The 22345-nt window shown below is 38.5% G+C and overlaps 1 protein-coding gene across 2 annotated transcripts in view; it reads left to right on the top strand.

Annotated features, from left to right (window-relative positions):
• The first annotated feature begins 20 nt into the window (after positions 1-20).
• CBFB (core-binding factor subunit beta) overlaps positions 21-22345 on the top strand; it is a 56784-nt gene continuing 34459 nt past the window's right edge. The window contains exons 1-3 of one of the 2 annotated variants that reach the window (XM_058707534.1): positions 21-329; positions 545-631; positions 5178-5294. In XM_058707534.1, the coding sequence (XP_058563517.1) occupies positions 252-329; positions 545-631; positions 5178-5294 (282 nt within the window). In that variant the 5' untranslated portion in view covers positions 21-251. The remainder of the gene's footprint in view (positions 330-544; positions 632-5177; positions 5295-22345) is intronic. The other variant, XM_058707535.1, reaches the window with a different exon arrangement.

Below are 22345 nucleotides of genomic sequence, written 5' to 3' on the forward strand. Positions count from 1 at the left end.
GGGGCGGCGAGTGCTGGGTCGGCGCGGGCGGTAGGCAACGGCTAAGGCGGCGGCGGCGTGGGCTGGGCTCGAGCGGGCGGCGGCACCTCAGACTCCCGGGAGCTGGAGCCCACGCGGGCGGGCGCCTGAAACAAAGGGAAGCGAGAGTCAGGGCGCCGCGGGTGGGCGGTCAGTCGGTCAGCGCGGAGCCGGCCAGCGGGTGCCGCGCAAGTCCGGAGCCCGGCCGGCCGGCGCGGCCTCAGGGCGGGAAGATGCCGCGCGTCGTGCCTGACCAGAGAAGCAAGTTCGAGAACGAGGAGTTCTTCAGGAAGCTGAGCCGCGAATGCGAGGTGAGGCAGACAGGCGGCGCGGAGGCCGCGGCGCGCCCCGAGTGGGCCCGGGTAGAGAAAAGTTTGGGTGGCGCGCCCGCAGAGGGGCAATCTCGCCCGGGCAGCCGCCTGCCCGCAGACTCTGCTTGTCCTTATCTGCGCCGCGCGGGGCGGGCGGGCGCGTAGGCGGCGGTCGCGGATTTGGCTCCTGATTTCGGGTCGTCTCTGCCTTGCAGATTAAGTACACGGGCTTCAGGGACCGGCCCCACGAGGAGCGCCAGGCGCGCTTCCAGAACGCCTGCCGCGACGGCCGCTCGGAAATCGTAAGTCGGCGGGGCAAGGGAACGGGGGGCTCAGGGCGCGGGGACCGAGGCGCGCGCGGGTCACTTGTTGCGCGGGGGCCGCCGCGGCCCAGGCCGGTTCCGGACGGCGCCGCGGACGCCGCGGCTCCCGGAACTGAGCGGGCGCCGTCTCACTTCCTACTCGGGATTCAAAATGAGAAACAAGACACTGGCGGGCCGCGTCCTCGCGGGGAGACGCTTCCCTGTGGCCCTCTGCGGGTCGGTTATGTTTCCCAGGCACGACTCGACAGTTTGCCGCGTGTGGAACTCACACCGGAGCCCAACTGTACAAGGAAAGCTCATTGTACAGGCTGTGACACTGATAAAGGGTTTGGCGTGTTTGTACGGAAGAAAACACCCATTCGGAAAAGAATTCGGCTTCATTCAAAGATCTGATTCCTGGACGATAGTTTGTTTCTAAGACGCGGGATTTGTTGGTAAATCTGTAGGTGAAGCTGTTTCACTCCCATTATAGCTTACAATAAATCTTTATGCCAGTTATCTATTGTCTTAGTAGAGGGGGAAAAGCCCTAAAGAATGAGCCATCTTAGAATGAATGTTAAGCCTCGGGAGAATCAGAAAGAAACCATTGTCTTTCTTCAAACCTGAAAAACATACCCTGTTTAGTGCTGGAGTTCCCAAAGAATTGCATGGATTTGCGAAACCCACAGTTGATTTGAGGCCATGTTTTAGGTGGTAGATTTAGTGCTTCGCGTCCACCAAACCTTCAAGTGTCTCATGTTTTGGGTTGTCCTATTGGAGGTGCTAATGAGGAGGCAGTGAAGAAGCCAAAGAGTAAGTAGGAAGAAGCTAAAAAAAGGAGATCGATAATTAATTAAAAAAATTAAAAAGTTGAAATACTGTGTAATGGAATCCAGTTATCTACTCTGAACTGGACCCATTTGCATTTGCAGAGACTTGAAGCCAGGGTGCAGTTTGAATTCGTGTTAACAATAGGAAGACATGTTGAAACATTAACTTCTCCCCTCTCCTTTAGACGATATACTTTATTGAGATACAATTCACATGCCATGAAATTCACCCTTTTCATCACCTAAATCAACTTTGTTTTTAAAGAATATTTAAAATGAATATTTTGCTATTTAAAATGAAGGCTTTTTCGAATTCTGTTACAGGTAATGTGAAAGGTACTGGCTAAATTTATTAGGAGCTCTAGAATATTTGGTCATTAGTGAATGTTATGAAAGAAAATCTCTAGCTTTTAGCCCACTTCCAAGTTTCTTGAGTAGTTATAATAATTATGTGATTAAAATGCCTAAGACATATTTTCAGTTTTGGCACTGAGTAGTAGAAGAATCATTCATTAGTTGGTCCGGTGATTGTATCATCCTTTGTCTGGGTTTCCTTTTGCAAAAGGTGGATGGTATACCTAACCAGTGGATTTCCTGGAGTTAATTGATGTAAGTGTGAAAGATAAGGCACAAAGTACTGTCATGATTTTTTAGAGCTGAGGGTTTTTTTTTTTTTGGAAACCTAGTGAAGCATACCTATTAGGGTGTTTTCTGTCATATCAGAGACTTTGCTGTATTTAATTATGAATTGGGAGTATAATTTAACCCACAGTATATCTGAATTGCTGTATTGTAGTATTATAAATAGTTGCTTGTATTTACCATATATTTCTTCCAGGGATAAATCAGACAAACATTCTAGGCCTTCTTCTCTTCCAAATATCTGGTCTGCAAATTTTAATAAGTTCTTAATATCTGACAAGTATTAAAAGTTAAAGGGTAGATTGAATTCTGTATAAGATGTACACTTAAGGTAGCATGCATGTCTTAATTCATTGAATAATGTAACTATTTGTATTTGGGAAGGAATTTCACATTCCCCCTCTGTATAGTACCCCCCCCCCCCCAGCCTTAATTCAGTATTCTCCACGTTTAAGTAATGAGGTCCCTAGCTCCTAGAGGGTGGAGACCACATTAATTCTGTGGTGTATGCATTAATATACTCCCCCCTAAACAGGTACTTGGCATAATGCCTTTTGTATCATAGGTACTTGATTAATTGAATTTAGAGGTTACCTAATATAATGTCTAAAATTTATTTTTTTTACTTAGGAAATGTGTGGCTTTTATTTATTTGGTTGTGGAAAGTAGGTGTGGAAAAGGCATTATTTTGCCTGTGTTTTGACAGCAGCTATGTATAGTATATAGGCATAGTTTCCAAAACTATTACCAACCTTCCCTCTCCTCTTATTCTTTTAATTTTGAACATCTCCTTAGTGTGTCACTGAAGTTAATGAATTTATTTTGTATTTAGATAGATGTGATTATAACTATAAAACTTACTAGACTCCGTATCATAGCATGAATAAAAATGATTATGGGTGAGGGGTAGAATCTGTTGGGTAAAGTCTGATTTATTCCTGGTAAGTTCTTATTGTGGTAAGAGTGTTGGAGAAGTCTTCAACTCCAATGATTAATAAAAGAGAAGAATACTTAGGACAGGTATGGTGACTACTCTGACAGCAGTAAAAATTATATTTTTAATCCTGATGATGGCAGGATAAAGGTATGTTGGATCAACACAAGGGGTGTTATTTTCTAATTTGTGAAATCTAAAATAATCGCCGGGACAACCTGGAAATCTGATATATAGTCAGTGATAACATTGTAGCATTTTTATGTTTTTGAACCAATTTTCCCAGTTATGTGTGCATAGATATTCCATTAAAAAAGAGTTCTGTGGTCAAATAAATTCGTGAAATGCTATTCTAGAATGATCTGTTTTTTACCACTTCTCTCTGAAAGAGGGATCTTGATGAGATAATGGGCATGAAGTGATGAAGCAGGAAATCTCTTCTGAGGTTGGTCTTCAGACAGGAGGTGAGGTAATAAGATCTGTAGACTGTCTTTACTTAGCACTGAGCTGATTTGGGGTACACTGCGGGTGGAAGGATTTGTTTACTAGGTGAATACTAAAGAAACACGCCTGGGGATTTGGACACAAGGCATTCATTGATGGGCTGCATCGCTTATCTGCCTGCCACCACTCCACTCTGAGAATTTATTATCTGAGGCTGAAAAAGTTAGCTCTCTTATCCGGTTCCAAATGATTTCTCTTAGGTTATTTAGTAAATACTTAAATAGCATTTACTTGGTACTATTGTAAGTATTTTACAAATATTAATTACTGGAGAAACCGAGGTACAGCTAAGTCACTTACTTCAGCCTAGGCAGTTTGCCTTCTAGAGTCTGCTTTTCTTTTGAACCCTAGGTTCGTTTCACTCCATTTGATTGTTTTTTTTAACTTGGTTTTATTAATGGGGGAAGATTTTTATTTTAAGGTTAATGTTGTAATATTGTTGTTTGTTCAGTCCCTATTCACATAAAATATTTGCCACAAGAAAGAGTATCCAGATGATTAGGGAAATACTATCAAAAATATCTGTAGAGATTTAGTAATTATGTTGACAGTTGTACCTAAAGTACCAATAATAGAAATAGGGAATAAATTTTTACCTCTAAAGAATCTAAGCTATAAATTCTCAGGGGTACTAGCAGGTAGCTGACTCAGCCAGTGGCTTTAAACAAATTACCCCAGATGTGAACCCCTTGCTTTTTCAGATGAAGATTCCTTGATGGGAAACACAAAGTATGTTGTAGAACTTTAATTAGTAAAATAAAACAAAAACGTTCTCTCGTTTCAACAAAGAAAGAAGAGTTTACATTGAGATGATTAAAAATGTTTGTTTTTTTTTCAAAATGTTTTTTACTTATTTCTTTCTCTCTGAATTTCCCTTGGGAAGAGGGACGCCGTTATTTCCATTTTTTACTTGGAGGAAATATAAATCGCTTAGGGGCTACACAGAATACTTTATTGAAATGGTTTTAGATTGTTCCGTATGTTGAACCATGCATCCAAATCTTATTATAAATATTAGATGAATGCTCGTTTGTATAGTCATATCCAGTTCTCCTAAAATTAAATTTTAGAAAATGCATATTTTTTAAATCACCTAAGGTTGTAGCCAGATGAGAAGTTCATCACATCATATGCTAATGTATTTATCCGAAGAGACAGTCGCCAGCATTTTTAACCTGAGCTTTAAAGCATAGTGTTTCATTGAGCAAGGGAAATCAAGAGAAATTAAAATGTCTCCATTTATACAACTTTAAATTGTGGTATGCTTTAAAATTCAAAATGTTTAGATCTTCAGTGTTTTTCACATTTAAAAATAGAAGTTTTTAAATTCAAGGAGATGGCTTCTGGTTAGACATTAGCAATGCAAGATCCTAACGTCAGCAAAAAATGACCTGAAAGAAAGTATTGATTCCATGTCTGATTTTATATTTAAGCAGCCAATGGCAAATGTCCTCAAAATGGAATCAGATGTTTGTAACTTAATACTTAAGAAAAATGATGAGTGTGTGTTTTTTACTTTTAAGTATTCTCAGTGCTGCCTGGCTTAAGACAGAAACTGATGTAAAAATAAATGACTGCCTGCATAATTTATGTAATGTCCTGCTCCTGATCCTGTTTGTATTGATTTTTCTAAAAGGCTTTTGTGGCCACAGGAACCAATCTATCTCTCCAGTTTTTTCCGGCCAGCTGGCAGGGAGAACAACGACAGACACCTAGCCGGGAGTATGTGGACTTAGAAAGAGAAGCAGGCAAGGTAGGAAACATTTCTTTGCAATTTGAAATACTGTGGATTGTTGTATTAGAGACTATCGGAAGATTTACAGTTTAATGAAGAGATCACAGGTGTGATTATATAGGCATATGGTTAGATTTGTTTTCATAGTTATAAGAATGTAGTACAATTTTAAAAATTGCTGTCAAATTTTTTATGTGATTTTATAACTAATTTCATGTACATGATATTCATCATAGAAACTTCTAGCCCTTAAAGATGAGTAGTGTGCTTTCTTACGTGTAACATATAACACTTAATTCCTTTAAAAGTGTTAACAGGAATTTTTTGTTTTACTAACCTAGGTGACTAGCATGCTATAAAAAAATAAAAAGAAGAGAAAAATGGGAAAAGCCATAAAATGTAATAATATTTAGAAATACCTCATGGGTAACTTTCTACTTCTGTTACTACTTCAAATTTAATTTTGATAAGAACAGTGAAAACTTTAACCTGGAAATAATGTTTTTATTTTGAGGAAAAGCTGGGAAAATAAATCAATGCCTTAAATTTTTTATGGTGGAAGTTTAGTTTGAAGCTGTAAAATGTGTAAGCTGAGAGCTCTATTAAATTCTGGTTTAAATGTATGACATTTTGTTGAAATTTTATTGAATAATATCTCGGATTGGTTCATCTTTTTATGTAGAAGTTGACTCTTATTGAAATAAAATATTTAAAGAGAAATATTTTTTGGCTTCATTTTATACTCAGTATTTCTTGGATTTCCTTTACAGTGTGTTTCCATACCTGTTTTTATCAACTTGCTCAATTTTTTAAGTGTCGTCATGAATAGCATATCCTGTCACTTTATTTGCAAAACATAATACATATTGTAATTCAAAGATCTTTGTATTAGCTTATATTAGGAAAAAAATTTCTGGTTTTGTGTATGTATAATGAAGAATTTTTTGTTTTAATCTTATGAAATAAGGTTTGATTTTTTTGTGGGTGATGAACCAACTAGTCTTTGGAAAGTGAGAGGGAAAATAGATTACAGAATTTTTAGAATGAGTAATAAGTAATTTGCTTTCCTATGTATTAGCTTGCTTGCTTGCAAGATTACAAGCATATGATCCAAGTTTTACTATCTTGTAATTCTTGTATATAAGGAAGAAGTTGGGAAGTCATCGTAGGATTATTGCTTTTTTGGTCTGTTTTTGTGTGTGTAAGTGTAACTCAATGAAGAAGTTATTTTTTTCTTGTTCAAAACACTTTAAAAAAAAAAAAATTTTTTTTTAACGTTTTTTATTTATTTTTGAGACAGAGAGAGACAGAGCATGAACGGGAGAGGGGCAGAGAGAGAGGGAGACACAGAATCAGAAGCAGGCTCCAGGCTCTGAGCCATCAGCCCAGAGCCCGACGCGGGGCTCGAACTCACTGACCGCGAGATCGTGACCTGAGCTGAAGTCGGACGCTTAACCGACTGAGCCACCCAGGCGCCCCTCAAAACACTTTTTTTAATGCTAATTTATTTTGAGAGAGAGACAGAACACAAGCAGGGGAGGGGCAGAGAGAGAGAGGGAGAGAGAAAATCCCAAGCAGGCTCCACACTCAGTGTGGAGCCCGATGTTGGGCTCAATCTCAGGACTGTGTGATCATGACCTGAGCCGAAATCAAGAGTCAGGCACTTAACTGACTGAGGTACCCCCAAAACACTTTTTTAATATTTGTTTAACATGGTAGCTCAGATACTACAGATGGAAACCAAAAAAAGCTTTTTATTCACCTTTGATGCTAAACTTCAGAATGGACATCTCACAGTTACCCAAGTCTTCCTGTATTTAATAACTAATAAATGGGTGTTAACTCTACTAGAAAGTATGTTTGCTTAAATTAATTTAATGGTAACTGTTTACCAGATTGAAGTCCACATTCTTGGACTTAAGCCATTGATATGTTTTCAGTTACATGACCAACAGTAACAAAAATGTCGTATGGCTATTGTAGCATTTGGGGGATGTGTTTTCAGATATACCTGGAAAATTGATAGAACTGATGCAAGTTATCAGGAAACTTATATTTTATTAACATTTGTTTTAGAAGTTTTTTTCTGTTAAAGGGCACATATCAAATATTTTCAATTTTGCAAGCATATGGACTCTATTGCAGCTGCTCAAGTCAGTTGTTATAGTGGAAAAGGAGCCATAGACAATATGTAAACAAATGAGTGTGGCTGTATCCCAAGAGTAGTAACAGTGGCAAATTCAGTATCTTTCCCACAGATTTAAATCTATAAATGTTTATACGTAGATCATGTACTTTTTAAATATACTTTTCAACACCTGTAGTGTACCAATAGAATCCAGAAGGAAAAAACATGTTAAGGCACAAAAAACAAAAGTAAGAAACTACTACTATATTGCTCCATTCCAGTGGGATAAAGTATACCAGTGAATTTAGAGAAAAGATACTGACCCATGTTTTCTCAACCATGGAGCTCAAACTATGGGGTCTCTTATTTTTCTTATTCCTTTTTTATGGTCTCCTGATAACCATTAGCTTTTAAATCTGTCCCCATAGGATTAGGACTAGGACTAGAAGCAAAGAAAAATGGAAGTAATTTCCCCCCATGTTAATTATTTGCCTCTGCTTTTTATATTGGATCGCAGATCAGTGTCTTCTACAAATTCTCAGCCTAGTCACCTCCTCAAGCAGCTTAGTTCTCTTCCCATTCACACCCAACTTTGAGAAAACTATGGTCAAGGCTTTGGAGTTAGGCATACTTGAGGAGTTAAGTCCTGGCTTCATTTAGAAATGTGTATCTTTGCACAATTTGTTTAACCTTTATGGTCCTCAATTATAACATGAGGTTAATGCGTACTTCCCACGGTTGCCCTAGTGATTAAATGAAATAGTGTATATAAAGTACTTAGCCCGGTACCTGACAGAGGAGTTCATTCATTCAGAATGTACTTGTTTTACATCTGTTGTGTATACTAGGCACTGTCCTAGACGCTTGAGATGCATCAGTGAACAAAATAAAGATCCTGCCCTGGGTGTTGTTTTATGGAAGGAGTGGAGAATAGACAGTATACGTAATAAGTAAGTTATATAATATGTCACAAAGTGGTAAGTGCTCTGGAAAAAAAGGAAAAGTCAAATAGAATAAGGATGATCAATGAGAATGTTAAATGGAATGATCTGGATAAAGAAAGTCATATATTTGAGCAGAGACCTGAAGGAGGTTAGGGAATGATGAGCCATGCAGGTATCAGGGGAAAGATATTCAAGACAGAGGAGACACCCACTGTAAGGGTCGTAGAGTGGGAGCATGTGTTTGATAAACAGCAGACAACCCAGTGTGCCCGGAGTAGACTGTGCAAGGAGGAGAGTAATAGGAGATGAGGTCAGGGAGATAACAAGGAGTCAGTTTATGTGACCTTGAAACAACATGGACTTTTTTTTTTTTTTTTTTTTTTAAACGTTTTTTATTTATTTTTGGGACAGAGAGAGACAGAGCATGAACGGGGGAGGGGCAGAGAGAGAGGGAGACACAGAATCGGAAACAGGCTCCAGGCTCCGAGCCATCAGCCCAGAGCCTGACGCGGGGCTCGAACTCACGGACCGCGAGATCGTGACCTGGCTGAAGTCGGACGCTTAACCGACTGCGCCACCCAGGCGCCCCTATGGACTTTTATTCTGAATGAAATGGGGGAGCAGTTTCAGGTTTTTGAGCAGATGAACAATGGGATCTGCCTTAGGTTTTGAAAGGATCTAAGTTAATAGACTGTAGAGGACCAGGAGTGAGGCAGGGAGACCATTTTGGCTGTTGCAGTGATCTTGGCGAGAGGCTAGAGTAGCAGCAGTGGAGGTGGTGAGAAGTGATCATAGTCTGAATGTATGTGTGATGTGAGAGTCAAGAAGGACTCCAGCGTTTTTGTCAAGAGCAACTGGGAGTATGGGATTGCTGCCATCTGAGATAGGAAAGGCTATGGGTGGAGCAATTTTGGGGAGCAGTTTAGGACATGTGTGTTTGTGGTGGTCACTTGTTAATGCACTTATTTTCTTACCGCCCACCCTTTACTTACTAAGTTATAGCACAGCTTTTTCATAAGTGACCCTTCATTTGCTTATCCCAAGGATTCAGTGATCTGTTAAAAACAATCAGCTTTAGCGATGTATACTTTCCATACAATAGAATGCACCCCTTTTAAATTTTTTTTTTTTTCCAACGTTTTTTATTTATTTTTGGGACACAGAGAGACAGAGCATGAACGGGGGAGGGGCAGAGAGAGAGGGAGACACAGAATCGGAAACAGGCTCCAGGCTCCGAGCCATCGGCCCAGAGCCTGACGCGGGGCTCGAACTCACGGACCGCGAGATCGTGACCTGGCTGAAGTCGGACGCTTAACCGACTGCGCCACCCAGGCGCCCCATAGAATGCACCCCTTTTAATTGTATATATAGATTTGAGTTTTGACAAACGTATACATCCATGCCAACACTATCCACATTCGAGATAGAGTTTCAGTCACTGGCTCAGGCCGGGGGCTGTGCAGTCTCTGAAGATGACTGGAGCTGAGGCATCCACTTTCAAGCTCACTCACGTGACTGTTAGTAGGTGGCTTCACTTCCCTGTCATGTGTGCCTCTCCATAGAGAGAAAAAGAATGAAGTCACCCTGCTTTTTATGACCTGTTCTCCAGTTGTATCTTATTCTGTTCATTAGAAGGGAGTCACTAAGTCTAGCCCACACTCAGCAGGGAAGGAGGAGTATTTATTCATGTACATGGGTGTGAATACCAGGAGACTGGGATCATTGGGGCTATCTTAGAGGCTGGCTACCCCAATAATTCACTTTAATTTCGTGAATTCTGAAAATATTAGAATGTTAATAGGAAATGGAAGCTATGTATTTTCTTTGATTTGAAACACGGCTTTCTTAGAAGAGATTTAAAATAATATAGTATAATATAGTATACACTATATATACTATACTGATATGCTATAATGAAAAGAGCTGATTTAAGTCAAAAGATAACCGTAACTTTTTTACCAGTTAATGGGAACCAAAATGTCTGTCCTATTCATATACCTTATGTCAGGATTAAATGAGGTACCAGAATATGTGAAAATGCTTTTAAAATTGTAAAGCACTATGTAAAATGAGGCTATCTGATGATTTTGTAGGGTGAAATTATAGATAATTTAATTATGGAGTTTCAGTGCTATCCTGTGCCTTAGGTAAGCTTCACTTGTAGCTGTACAGTTTTGGAACACCACATTTTTCCCAAGTGGTCCATCCTGGTGTATTATAAACCCAGATAGCGAAAATGTTTGTAATTCTTCCTTAATCTAAACTGCTTTTCTCTAATTTCAGTTTAAGAAGACAAAGGAAAGCAACCAATCAGAATTTAAGTTATTCTTAGTTAAATTTTTGTATGCCAAGCAAATTCCAATTCCTCTGATCTTTCCTCTTAAGACCCATTTTCAATTACTCTTTATTTCAAACAAATGCAAATGATTATGGTTCACCGTAAGTTATTAGTCTTGAATGGTCAGATTAATGGTTTTTCATGCATTCTGTATTTTGTAAAGCCTCATTGGGGTTTCAAGTTAATTATTGTATATGCTTACTACATGATCCTAGTTTTTGAGTAGAAAGATAAAGGGAATGAAAAATATTTTATAGGGGCGCCTGGGTGGCTCAGTCGGTTAAGCGTCCGACTTCAGCTCAGGTCACGATCTCGCGGTCCGTGAGTTCGAGCCCTGCTTCGGGCTCTGGGCTGATGGCTCAGAGCCTGGAGCCTGCTTCTGATTCTGTGTCTCCCTCTCTCTCTGACCCTCCCCGTTCATGCTCTGTCTCTCTCTGTCACAAAAATAAATAAACATTAAAAAAAAAAATTAAAAAAAAAGAAAAATATTTTATAAACAAAAAAAAATGAACTTTACAGCGCTACTGTTTGTTTTCTATGGAAATTGAATATACTGTCTAGTGTTACTACACTCACCCAATACAGTTGTTGTATTTCTATTTATAACTTCTGATTTTATTTGATAGTCAAATAACATTACTAGCAGACATTGAGAAGTAGTTATGAAGTATATGTCATTAGAGCAGATGCTTTAAGAAATTTTGGTTCTCTTTTTTCTCCTCTGAACTTTTGTACTTAAAACAAAAATCTTTTATCTTTCATTTTCATGAGCATAAGTAAAACAAAATTTAACAGCATTTGATTTAATGAATGAGGACAGATTCTTCTTTTAAATGCTTTTTCCAAAGTTCTGTGATTCTGCTGCTTCTGGAGTATTTTGCTTACTTGCCTGCAAGATCTTTGTCCCAAAATAAATATTGTGTCTGTTTATATACCATCCACAATTTGGCAGGGTTTAGAGGACTCCTTGATGTTAGCTTTGAGAAATCCCTATTCAAGCTCAACAAGTTCCTTCTCCTCCTCAGGCAGCCCAGTCACTCCAAATAAAAGATAGCTGTGGTAAAGCTTTGGAATGTGATTTTCCCCAAGAGAAATTGACACAACTTTTTCAACTAGTTTGTCAAATCCAGATTTTAAGTATGTATTTCTATTCAATTAAAACATGAAGTATATTTTCTAGCATTTAGTTATCAGGAATTTAGTGCATCGGAATAAGTAATCTGTTTTAAAGCTGACTTCCAGGGCGCCTGAGTGGCTCAACTGGTTAAGCGTCTGACTTCTTCAGCTCAGGTCATGATCTCTCGGCTTGTGAGTTTGAGCCCCGCATCCAGCTCTGTGCTGACAGCTAAGAGCCTGGAGCCTGCTTCGGATTCTGTGTCTCCCCCTCTCTCTGCCCGTCCCATGCTCATGCTCTGTTTCTCTCTGTCTCTCAATAATAAATAAACGTTAAAAAATTCTTTTCTAAAAAGCTGACTTCCATGTAATTATTTTTATTTATTATTTTATGTTTTTCATCATAAGTATACCCTTTAATCCCCATCATCTATTTCACCCATTCCCCTCACCCTCTCCCCTCTGATAACCATCAGTTTGTTTTCTATAGTTAAGAGTTTGTTTCTTGGTTTGTCTGGTTTTTTTAAAGTATATTTTAAGCATACTATAATATTTTAATAACTGAATTATAAAATTTAGAATTGACAGCCTTATGCTTATATTTTTAAAGACAAGTTTTCATTTTAATAATTTTTAAATCTAGGAGAGTTGACTGACTTCATGCATAAACAAGATGGTTTAAAAATTAGGATGTCTGGGGCACCTGGGTGGCTCAGTCAGTTAAGCGTCCAAGTCTTCATTTCAGCTCAGGTCATGATCTCACAGTTTGTGGGATCGAGCCTCCCATCGAGTTCTGCACTGACAGTGTAGAGCCTGCTTGGGATTCTCTGCCTCTCTCTCTGACCCTTCCCCTCTCATGCTCTTTTTCTCTCTCTTTTTCTCTCAAAGTAAATAAATACATTTCAAAAAAAAAAATTTTAATTTAGGATGTCCTAGTACCTTCCAGTTAGAGTTACATTAATTTGCATATATGGTAAATGTTCCTCCAGAGTATTTGAAGATTGTATATTCTCTTTCTCTTCTCTTGAATTGCATCATTTGCACGGATTTACCTTTAGTGTAAGGGTAAAATTTTAGTTGTGGCCTTATCTGAATTATATATTCCAAGTTAAAGAAGACAGTAGGTCTGAGGGGACCTCTGTAGGCTGCTACATCCTAATTTTTCTGCTCATTTTCTTTCATAATTTTTTTTTCAAATATTTCTATTTATGAGACAAAATTCACCTACCTTAAGTGTACAATTCAGTAAAGAAATGTATACGGTCAGTGGTGTAACCACCACCACAATCAAGATGTAGAACATTTCCATAACCTCAAAAAGTTTCCTCATGTCCTTTTGCAGTCAATCCTCTCACCCCCTGGACCAGGCAATCACTGATCTGCTTTCTTTTACTATAGTTTTGTCTTTTCTAGAATTTCATATAAACGTAGTCACACAGTATATAGACTTTTGTGTCTAGCTGTCACTTAGCAACATGCTTTTGAAATTCATCCATGTTGTGTGTATAGTAGTAGTCCATTTCTTTTTATTACTGAGTAGTATTTCATTGTGTGGATATGCTACATTTTGTTTATCCAGTAATATTCGTCTGTGTGTGTGTGTACACACACACCACATCTTTTTTATCCATTCATCATTGATACACACACCACATCTTTATCCATTCATCAGTTGATTGACATTTGAGCTCTTTCCATACTTTGGCTATCACCAGTAGTGCTACTATAAACATTGGGGTGCATGTGCCCCTTCAAATCCGCATTTTTGTATCCTTTGGATAAATACATAGTAGTGCAATTGCTGGGTCATAGGGTAGTTCTATTTTTAATATTTTGAGGAACCGCCATACTATTTTCCAAAGTGGCTGCACCATTTGACATTCCTACCAGCACTGCACAAGGGTTCCTCTTTCTCCGTGTCCTTGCCAACATCTGTTGTTGCCTCAGTTGTTTATTTTAGTCATTCTGACAGGTGTGAGGTAGTATCTCATTGTGCTTTTGATTTGTATTTCATTGATGATGAGTGATGTTGAGCATCTTTTCATGTGTCAGTTGGCCATTTGGATGTCTTTAGAAAAGTGTCTATTCATGTCTTTTGCCCATTTCTCCACTGGATTGTTTTTTGGGTATTGAATTTGATAAGTTCTTTATAGATTTTGGATACTAACCCTTTATCTGGTATGTCATTTGCAAATATCTTCTCCTATTTCTTCAGTTGCCTTTTAGTTTTGCTGATTGTTTTCTTTGCTGTGCAGAAGCTTTTTATCTTGATGAGGTTCCAGTAGTTCATTTTTGCTTTTGTTTCCCTTGCCTGCCACATTTTTTTAAATGTGTGAGAACACTCATGAGTTGGGGTAGGAGCAGAGAGAGAGGAGTGAGAGAATCCTAAGCAGGCGGGGCTTGATCCCACAAACCTGTGAGATCATGACCTGAACTGAAATCAAGAGTTGGACTCTTAACTGACTCAGCTACCCAGGCACCCCTACACCACACCTTCTTTATCTGTTTGTCAATTGATGGACATTTCGGCCATTTCCATAATTTGGCTATTGTAGGTAATGCTGCTATAAACATCAGAGTTCATGTACTCCTTTGAATTAATATTTTTGTGTTATTTGGGTAAATACCTAGTAGTGAAATTGCTGGATCTTAGGGTAGTTCTATTTTTAACTTTTTGAAAAACCTCAGTACTATTTTCCAGAGTGACTACATGAGTTTGCATTCCCACCAACAGTGCAAGAGGGTTCACCTTTCTCCACATCCTCACCAATACTTGTTTTTTCTTGTGTTTATTTTATTTTATTTTTTAATGTTTATTCAGTTTTTTGAGAGAGTGTGTGCACATGCGTGCAAGCAGGGGAGAGACAGAGAAAGAGGGAGGGAGACACCGAATCCAAAGCTGGCTCCAGGCTTTGAGCTGTCAGCCCAAAGCCTGATGCCAGGCTGGAACTCACAGACCTTGAGATAATGACCTGAGCTGAAGTTGGACCCAGGTGCCCCATTGTGTTGTTGGTTTTAGCAGAGGGGAGGTGGATGGGGGGGGATTGGTTAAATTGGTGATGGGGATTAAGGAGGGCATTTGTTGTGATGAGAACCAGGTATTTTATGGAAGTGTTGAATCATATTGTACAACTGAAAGTAATAACACACTGTATGCTAACAAACTGAAATTAAAATTAAAACTTAAAAAAAAAAAAATTATGGGGCACCTGGATGGCTCAGTCAGTTAAGGGTCTGACTCTTGATTTTGGCTCAGGTCATGATCTCACAGTTCATGAGATCGAGCTCTGTGCTGATGATGCAGAGCCTGCTTGGGATTCTCTCTCTCTCTGTATCCCTTCAGTTCTCTCTCTCTCTCTCTCAAAATAAATAAATAAACTTAAAGTATGCCAGGAGCTGTTTTAATTGATACATAAATAACATACACTGATACTTGCATAATTTTCACTTTACTGGTAAGAAAACATTTGTAAATTTTAATACTTGTAGCTTGAGCAAGCTCAGAGACTTTTTATTTCTTTGATAACACTTCTCAGATACTTAGTTTTCTACAGAGGATTAGAAGCCATAGCCTGGCTAACAAGTTCTTCATGTTATAGACTGTGCTATGGTAAGGAGTTTAATTAATGTTACTTTCTTTTATGAAAGTATACAATATGAACAGTTGGAAATTATTATCCATCATAAACTTTTCACTTTGAAAATTGATATGTACTTAGGAACTAAGAATTTAAAATAACACTTAAAATGTGCCTTCTGGTAGTGTAACTGTGCTTTTAGGACTCATACTGTCCTATACTGTGTGTCCTGAGAAGGAGAGGGCCAAGTCTGGGAATGTTTGCCAGGTTGTTTTTGTGGATGAAAACCTTTCTTCCACAAATACAACCAATACGGAGCCCTTTTGTGTTTTAAAATTTCAGATGTTAAATAAATAAATAAATAAAATTTCAGATGTAAAGTCAGGTTGATCTTCAGATTAAAACAAAAGGATAGCTCAGAACATGTGACTTCAACATTTCCATTAGGAAAATATAGGTGTTTTTCAAGCAAACAAAATATTCTACACATATTAAACCGTAATTTTTAATAAATGTCTGGCCTCACTTACAAAATATTGCTTTAAAAATAATGGCCCTTTGAGGTGCCTGGGTGGCTCAGTCGGTTGAGCGTCCAACTTTGGCTCGGGTCATGATCTCACGGTTCGTGAGTTTGAGCCCCACATCGGTCTCTGTGCTGACAGCTCAGAGCCTGGAGCCTGCTTCAGATTCCGTGTCTCCCTCTCTCTCTGCCCCTCCCCTGCTTATACTCTGTTTCTCTCTCACTCTCTCTCTCTCAAAAATAAATAAACATTAAAATTTTTTTAAAAAAATCAATGGCCCTTTGGGAGAACCCTCCGCATTTTTTGAGGGTATTGCTTATTCACGGCAGCCTTTCAGTCCTTGCTGTTCCTTTGCTATCCAGAACATTTCTGGGCCATTTTTAAAAATTGAAGTAAAATGCACATAACAAAATTTGCCATCTTACCCATTTTAAAGTATACGATTCATTGGTTTTTAATATATTCGTCACATGCATCCTTCCCCACCATCTAATTCTGGAATATTTTCAGAACTTGAGACCATTTTAAATACGTTTTGAAAATCTGTAGACCAGTTTTATGGTGATCATTGCCAGGCCCTGTGGTAGACGATTTACATTATCATGGATTCTCTGAAACCTGCACTATGTAGTGAAGTCTTCTGTTGGATTTTAGAACACATTTGGTGATAGCTAGGTTTTACAGCTAAGGAGCCTGGGGCCCAGAGAGGTCAAAAATCTTCAGAAATCATGTAATCTACTTCCTAGGGAGAGCCAGGATCCAGACTCAAGTTTTGTTTTGTTTTTTTTTTCCCCAGAATCTGTGTTGTTTGCAACACACCACACTGTTGCTAATAAATAATCATTAGGTAAGTTGCCAGGAATTCCACATACCACCTCATATTATTTTAGCCTACTAAGTTACTCTTTCCATTACACTGGATAATCACTGATATTTTAATGTGGTCTTTTTACATCTCATTTTGATGTCTTCAAAACAACCTTATCCCTCATCTTTTTCTTTTTAACCTTTTAACTTTACTTGACTTGTTCTAACTTGTAGGGCAAGTGATGTTCAATATGACAATTGAGCTGCTAGATAACTGCACATAATTCTTCCATGTTAATAGTATGTTAATAATAATAATGTTAGTAAAAGTAGTTCTGATGTTTTAAAAAGTAATTGTCACAGAGTTGACCGGGGAATGGGCTACAGTAAACAGCATCTACCTCTTTTATTACTTTTTTTTCCTAAGAAGCAAATAATTCTGTCATTTAATTTTAGAAGGTTTTCACTTGAAATTGTACCTCTTTAGTACAGTTCAAGACTGTCTTAAACATGCATTGTTTACTTTGAATCATAGAATGAAGATAGCAGAACTAGTAAGATATTTTGGGGTGGGGGGAAGTATTCATATATATTCTGTAGTCATATAAAGAGTTCATAATATTAACTGTTGTAAATGCTGTGGAGTTAAGCATTAAATTGACTGTCCAGCCTCTTATTTATTCTTTAGGAAAATTGTCTGTTTTCACACTTCCTGAAATACTTTGAAAACATTAATAATGCAGTTCATTAATGCCACTGTGGTTTAAGTGAATATATAGAGTTAGGAGTTCTGAGTGCCAACTTCTGCCTCCTAACTAACTTTGCAACCTTCTGCAAATGAATTATTTAATATCTCTCACTTTTATGTATGTATGTGTGTAATCTCTGCACTCAGTGTGGGGCTCAAACTCATAACCCCAAGATCAAGAGTCACATGCTCTACTGAGCTAGCCAGACACACCAATATCTCTCACTTTTAATTTCTTTGTTTTAAAATTTTACCTGTTGGATGGTTATAAAGGTCAGATAGGACTTGGGAAAGTTTTGAAAGCTGTAGAGAATTTATATGAACTTAAGGTGGCAACTTGAGTGAAAAAGTGTTAGGAAAAGAGAATTAAGAAATGAAGGAAGGTATATAGAGCTGTTTGGGACTGGGGTGAGGATTTCTTTAAGTAAAGTGAGTTCAAAGTAGAGGCATGGAGGCGCACCTGGGTGGCTCTGTCGATTGACCATCCAACTCTTTTTTTTTTTTTCCAAAAATTTTTTAATGTTTTTATTTTATTTTTGAGAGAGAGACAGACAGACAGACAGACAGACAGACAGTGTGAGCAGGGGAAGGGCAGGGAGAGAGGGAGACACAGAATCTGAAGCAGGCTCCAGGCTCCGAGCTGACAGCACAGAACCTGACTCGGGGCTAGAACTCACGAACCGTGAGATCATGATCTGAGCTGATGTCGTTGCTTAACCACCTGAGCCACCCAGGTGCCCCTGACCATCCAACTCTTGATTTCAGCTGAGGTCATGATCCCAGGGTCGTGGGAGTCGCCCCCATGCTGAGCCTGGAGCCTGCTTGGGATTCTCTCTCTCCTTCTGTTCCTCTCCCCTGTCACTTGTGTGCACATGCATACGTGCTTTTTCTCTCTCAAAATGAAGGAAAAGAAAAAAACAAAGTGGAGGCATGGAGTTGCAGAGTCTAGAAATAGCATTCGTGGTCTTAGCAGTGTTCAAGTTTTTGGTGGTTTGTGATGCTTAGGCTAATGTTACTTTTTTATGCAGTAAGAAAGCAGGTATTTTAAATATATACCTCCATGAAGAAAAAAATTATGTAAGAATATAATCATATTATAAATTTCTAAGTTTTAGATTAGACTAGACATGTTTTCTCCTTAATCTCAGAGTATGAGTATTATTGGGATGTAAGAATCTTTTCAGATTGCTCACCAAAAGGAATGGCTTTTCCAGACGTTGGACCATCAGTGTTTCTAGGTGGAACATTCTTCTGAAAAATGACGTTTAGAGGAAATTTTCAACACTTGACATTAACTTTGTGTGGCATGGTACAATAAAACCAGTGTAATGTTTCAGCATGCTTTTTCTGCTGTAGAGTTTACTGCAGTGTGATTTTTAAGTACCGTAAAATACCTTACAAGAGGTTCCAAATTAGGTGGGCTAGTTCTACATATAATTCTATATAGTTTTTTAAATATGTTCATTAATGCATTTTTCCCTTAAATGCCAGTCATCTTTGCATTTGTTAAGTTTATCTTACAAATAAAAGAGTGGATAAAAATGTATGTACAGTTTTAGAAATAACAAAACGAATGTCCATGTACTTGTTACTGAAGATAACAGTATATCTACACTAGAACTGTGATGTCTAGCATGGTAGCCACTGGCCACATGTGACTATTGAGCACTTGAAATGTGATTGGTCTGATTGACATTTGCTGTTTGTGAAAGAGTACACACTGGATTTTGAAAACTTGGTACAAAAAAAAGAATGTAAGATTTCTCAATTTTTATATTATGTATTGAAATAATGTTTTAGATACATTTGGTTAAATAACAGTATTAAAATTAATTTCGCCTGTTTCTTTTTAATTTTTTTTTTTAATATTTATTTATTTTTGAGACAGAGAGAGACAGAACATGAACGGGGGAGGGTCAGAGAGAGAGGGAGACACAGAATCTGAAACAGGCTCCAGGCTCTGAGCAGTCAGCACTGAGCCCGACGCGGGGCTTGAACTCACAGACCGCGAGATCATGACCTGAGCCGAAGTCGGACGCTTAACCGCTGAGCCACCCAGGCGCCCCTCTTTTTAATTTTTTGAATATGTCCTAGAAAGTTTACATTTACCTCTGTGACTTGCATTTGTGGTTCCCATTATATTTCTATTGGACACTGATGCCTTAGAAAACTCCACAGTCCTCTACCCCTCTTCACAAAAACAAAACAAAAAACAACACAAAAAACAACCCACTATCCTGACTGATATATTTATTCCCTTGCTTTTCTTTGTCATTTTATTCTTATGCACATGTTTCTAGACAATGCATTGTTTAGTTTTGAAACTGAACATAGCAAGCACAGACTTCATGGCAGTATCAGTGAAAGACTGTAATGTAGTTTTTAACGTGAAAGCTCCTAGGAGATAAGCTGAACAGAGTCTCAGAGTCAAGTCTGGATTTTCAGCTTCTTTGCAAATTTGAAAAGCCCGTCTGGGGAAGTTTGTGAGCAGAGTCATGAGTAGGTTGTAGAAAACCTAAGGCTCACACTGGAATTGGGATGTGTGCACAATGTGAGCCAATGTTCACAGCATGCTAGAGATCCGGAGGAAATAATGGTCAGAGGGAGTGGGCTACTCTGTATTTTCTGATTCTGTTTTTTGATTCTACCTCCTTTTCACAGGAGTTTCTCCATAAATCTTTTCATTTTATAAAACTGAAACTGTAAACCCATTAAATAATAACTTCCCATTCTTCTTTCCCCAAGCCCTTGGCATCCACCATTCTTTTTTTAAAGTTTTATTTATTTATTTTGAGAGAGAGAGAGAGAGAGAGAGAGCAAGCGCATGAGCAGGGGAGATGTGGAGAGAGGGAGAGAGAGAATCCCAAGCAGGCTCCACACCGTCCACGCAGAGCCCAACACGGGGTTTGGATTCACAAACTGAGATCTTGACCTGAGCCGAAAACGAGTCAGATGCTTAACTTACTGAGCCACCCAGGCACCCCTGGCATCTACCATTCTACTTTTTATGATACTGACTAAGTACCTCATGTAAGTGAAATCATGTAGTATTTGTCTTTTTATTACTGGATTATTTCACTTAGTATAATGTTCTGAAGATTCATCCATCGTGTAGCATATTGTAAAATTTTCTTAAAAGGCTCAATAATACTACTTTGTATGTTTTATACCACATTTTGCTTATCCATTCATTTGTCAGTGGACACTTGGATGGTTTCCATGTTTTAGATGTTGTGAATTATGCTGCAATGAACATAAATATACATATATGTCTTTGAGATCCTTGCTTTCAGTTCTTCTGAATGTTTACCCAGAATTGGAATTGCTGGATCATAATTTTAAAAAATGTTTTTTTAATGTTTATTTTTGAGAGAGAGAGACAGCGTGAGCAAGGAGAGGCAGAGAGGGAGAGGGAGACACAGAATCCGAAGCAGGCTCCAGGCTCTGAGGTGTCAGCACAGAGCCCTGACACAAGGCTCGAACGCATGAACCATGAGATCATGACCCGAGCTGAAGTTGGATGCCTAACCAACTGTGCCACCCAGGTGCCCCTCTGGATAATAATTTTTTTTTTTAATTTTTTTTTTTTTAACGTTTATTTATTTTTGAGACAGAGAGAGACCGAGCATGAACGGGGGAGGGTCAGAGAGAGGGAGACACAGAATCTGAAACAGGCTCCAGGCCCTGAGCTGTCAGCACAGAACCCGACGCGGGGCTCGAACTCACGGACCATGAGATCATGACCCGAGCCAAAGTCGGCCGCTCAACCGACTGAGCCACCCAGGCGCCCCATGGATCATAATTTTTTGAGGAACCACCATACTGTTTTCCACCGCAGATGAATGTTCTTTCTGTGTTCCCACCAGCACTGCACCAGGGTTCCAGTTTCTCATTCTTAACCAACACGTGCTTTCTATTTTTGTGACAGTAACCATGCTAATGTGGGGTAGTATCTGTCATTATAGTTTTGATTTGTGTTTCCCTAATGATTAGTGATGTTGAGCATCTTTTCATGTACTGATTGGCTATTTGTGTATCTTCAGAGAAATGCCTGTTCAGGTTCTTTGCCCATTTTTAAATTGAATTTTTTGTTGTTGAGTTTTAGGAATTCTCTATATTAATTTTGGATATGAATCCCTTAACATATATATCTTTTGCACATACTTTCTTCCATTCTGTGGGTTGCCTTTTTACTCTGTTGATAGTGTCTTTAGATGCACAAAAGTTTTTAATGTTCATTGAGTCCTGTCTGTGTTTTTTTTGTTACCTGTGTCTTTGGTGTCATCTGCAAGAAATCATTGTCAGATCCAGTGTCATGAAGCTTTTATGCTTTGTTTACTTCTAAAAGTTTTATAATTTCAGGTCTTACATTTAAGGGTTTGATCTGTTTTGAGTTAGTTTTTGTATATAGTGTTAGGTAAGGGTCCAGTTTCATTCTTTGCATGTGGATATCCATTTTCCCAGCACCGTTTGTTGAAAAAGACTGTTCTTTCCCTGTTGGATGGTCTTGACACTCTTGTCAGAGATCATCTGACCATGTACAAGATGGTTTATTCCTTGGCTTTCTATTCTATTCCATCAGTCTGTATGTTTGTCTTTGTGTCAGAACTATACTTTTTTTGATTATACTATAGCTTTGTAGTAAATTTTGAAATCAGGAACTATGAGTCCTCACATTTTTTTCTTTTTCAAGATTGTTTTGGCTATCCATGGTCCCTTGAGATTCCATGTAAATTTTAAGATGGGTTTTTCTATTTGGTTAACGCCTGCATTTATTGAATATGTACACACATACAATCTCAGTTCCAGGTACATTCTGAATTAAACTGTATTATGATTTCTCTTTTGAATTATAAGGAGTAGATGGTAAATTAAATTAAATCACTACAGAA

Source organism: Neofelis nebulosa, chromosome 17 (genome assembly GCF_028018385.1).
Source record: "Neofelis nebulosa isolate mNeoNeb1 chromosome 17, mNeoNeb1.pri, whole genome shotgun sequence".
In the NCBI taxonomy this organism is placed as follows: Eukaryota; Metazoa; Chordata; class Mammalia; order Carnivora; family Felidae; genus Neofelis; species Neofelis nebulosa.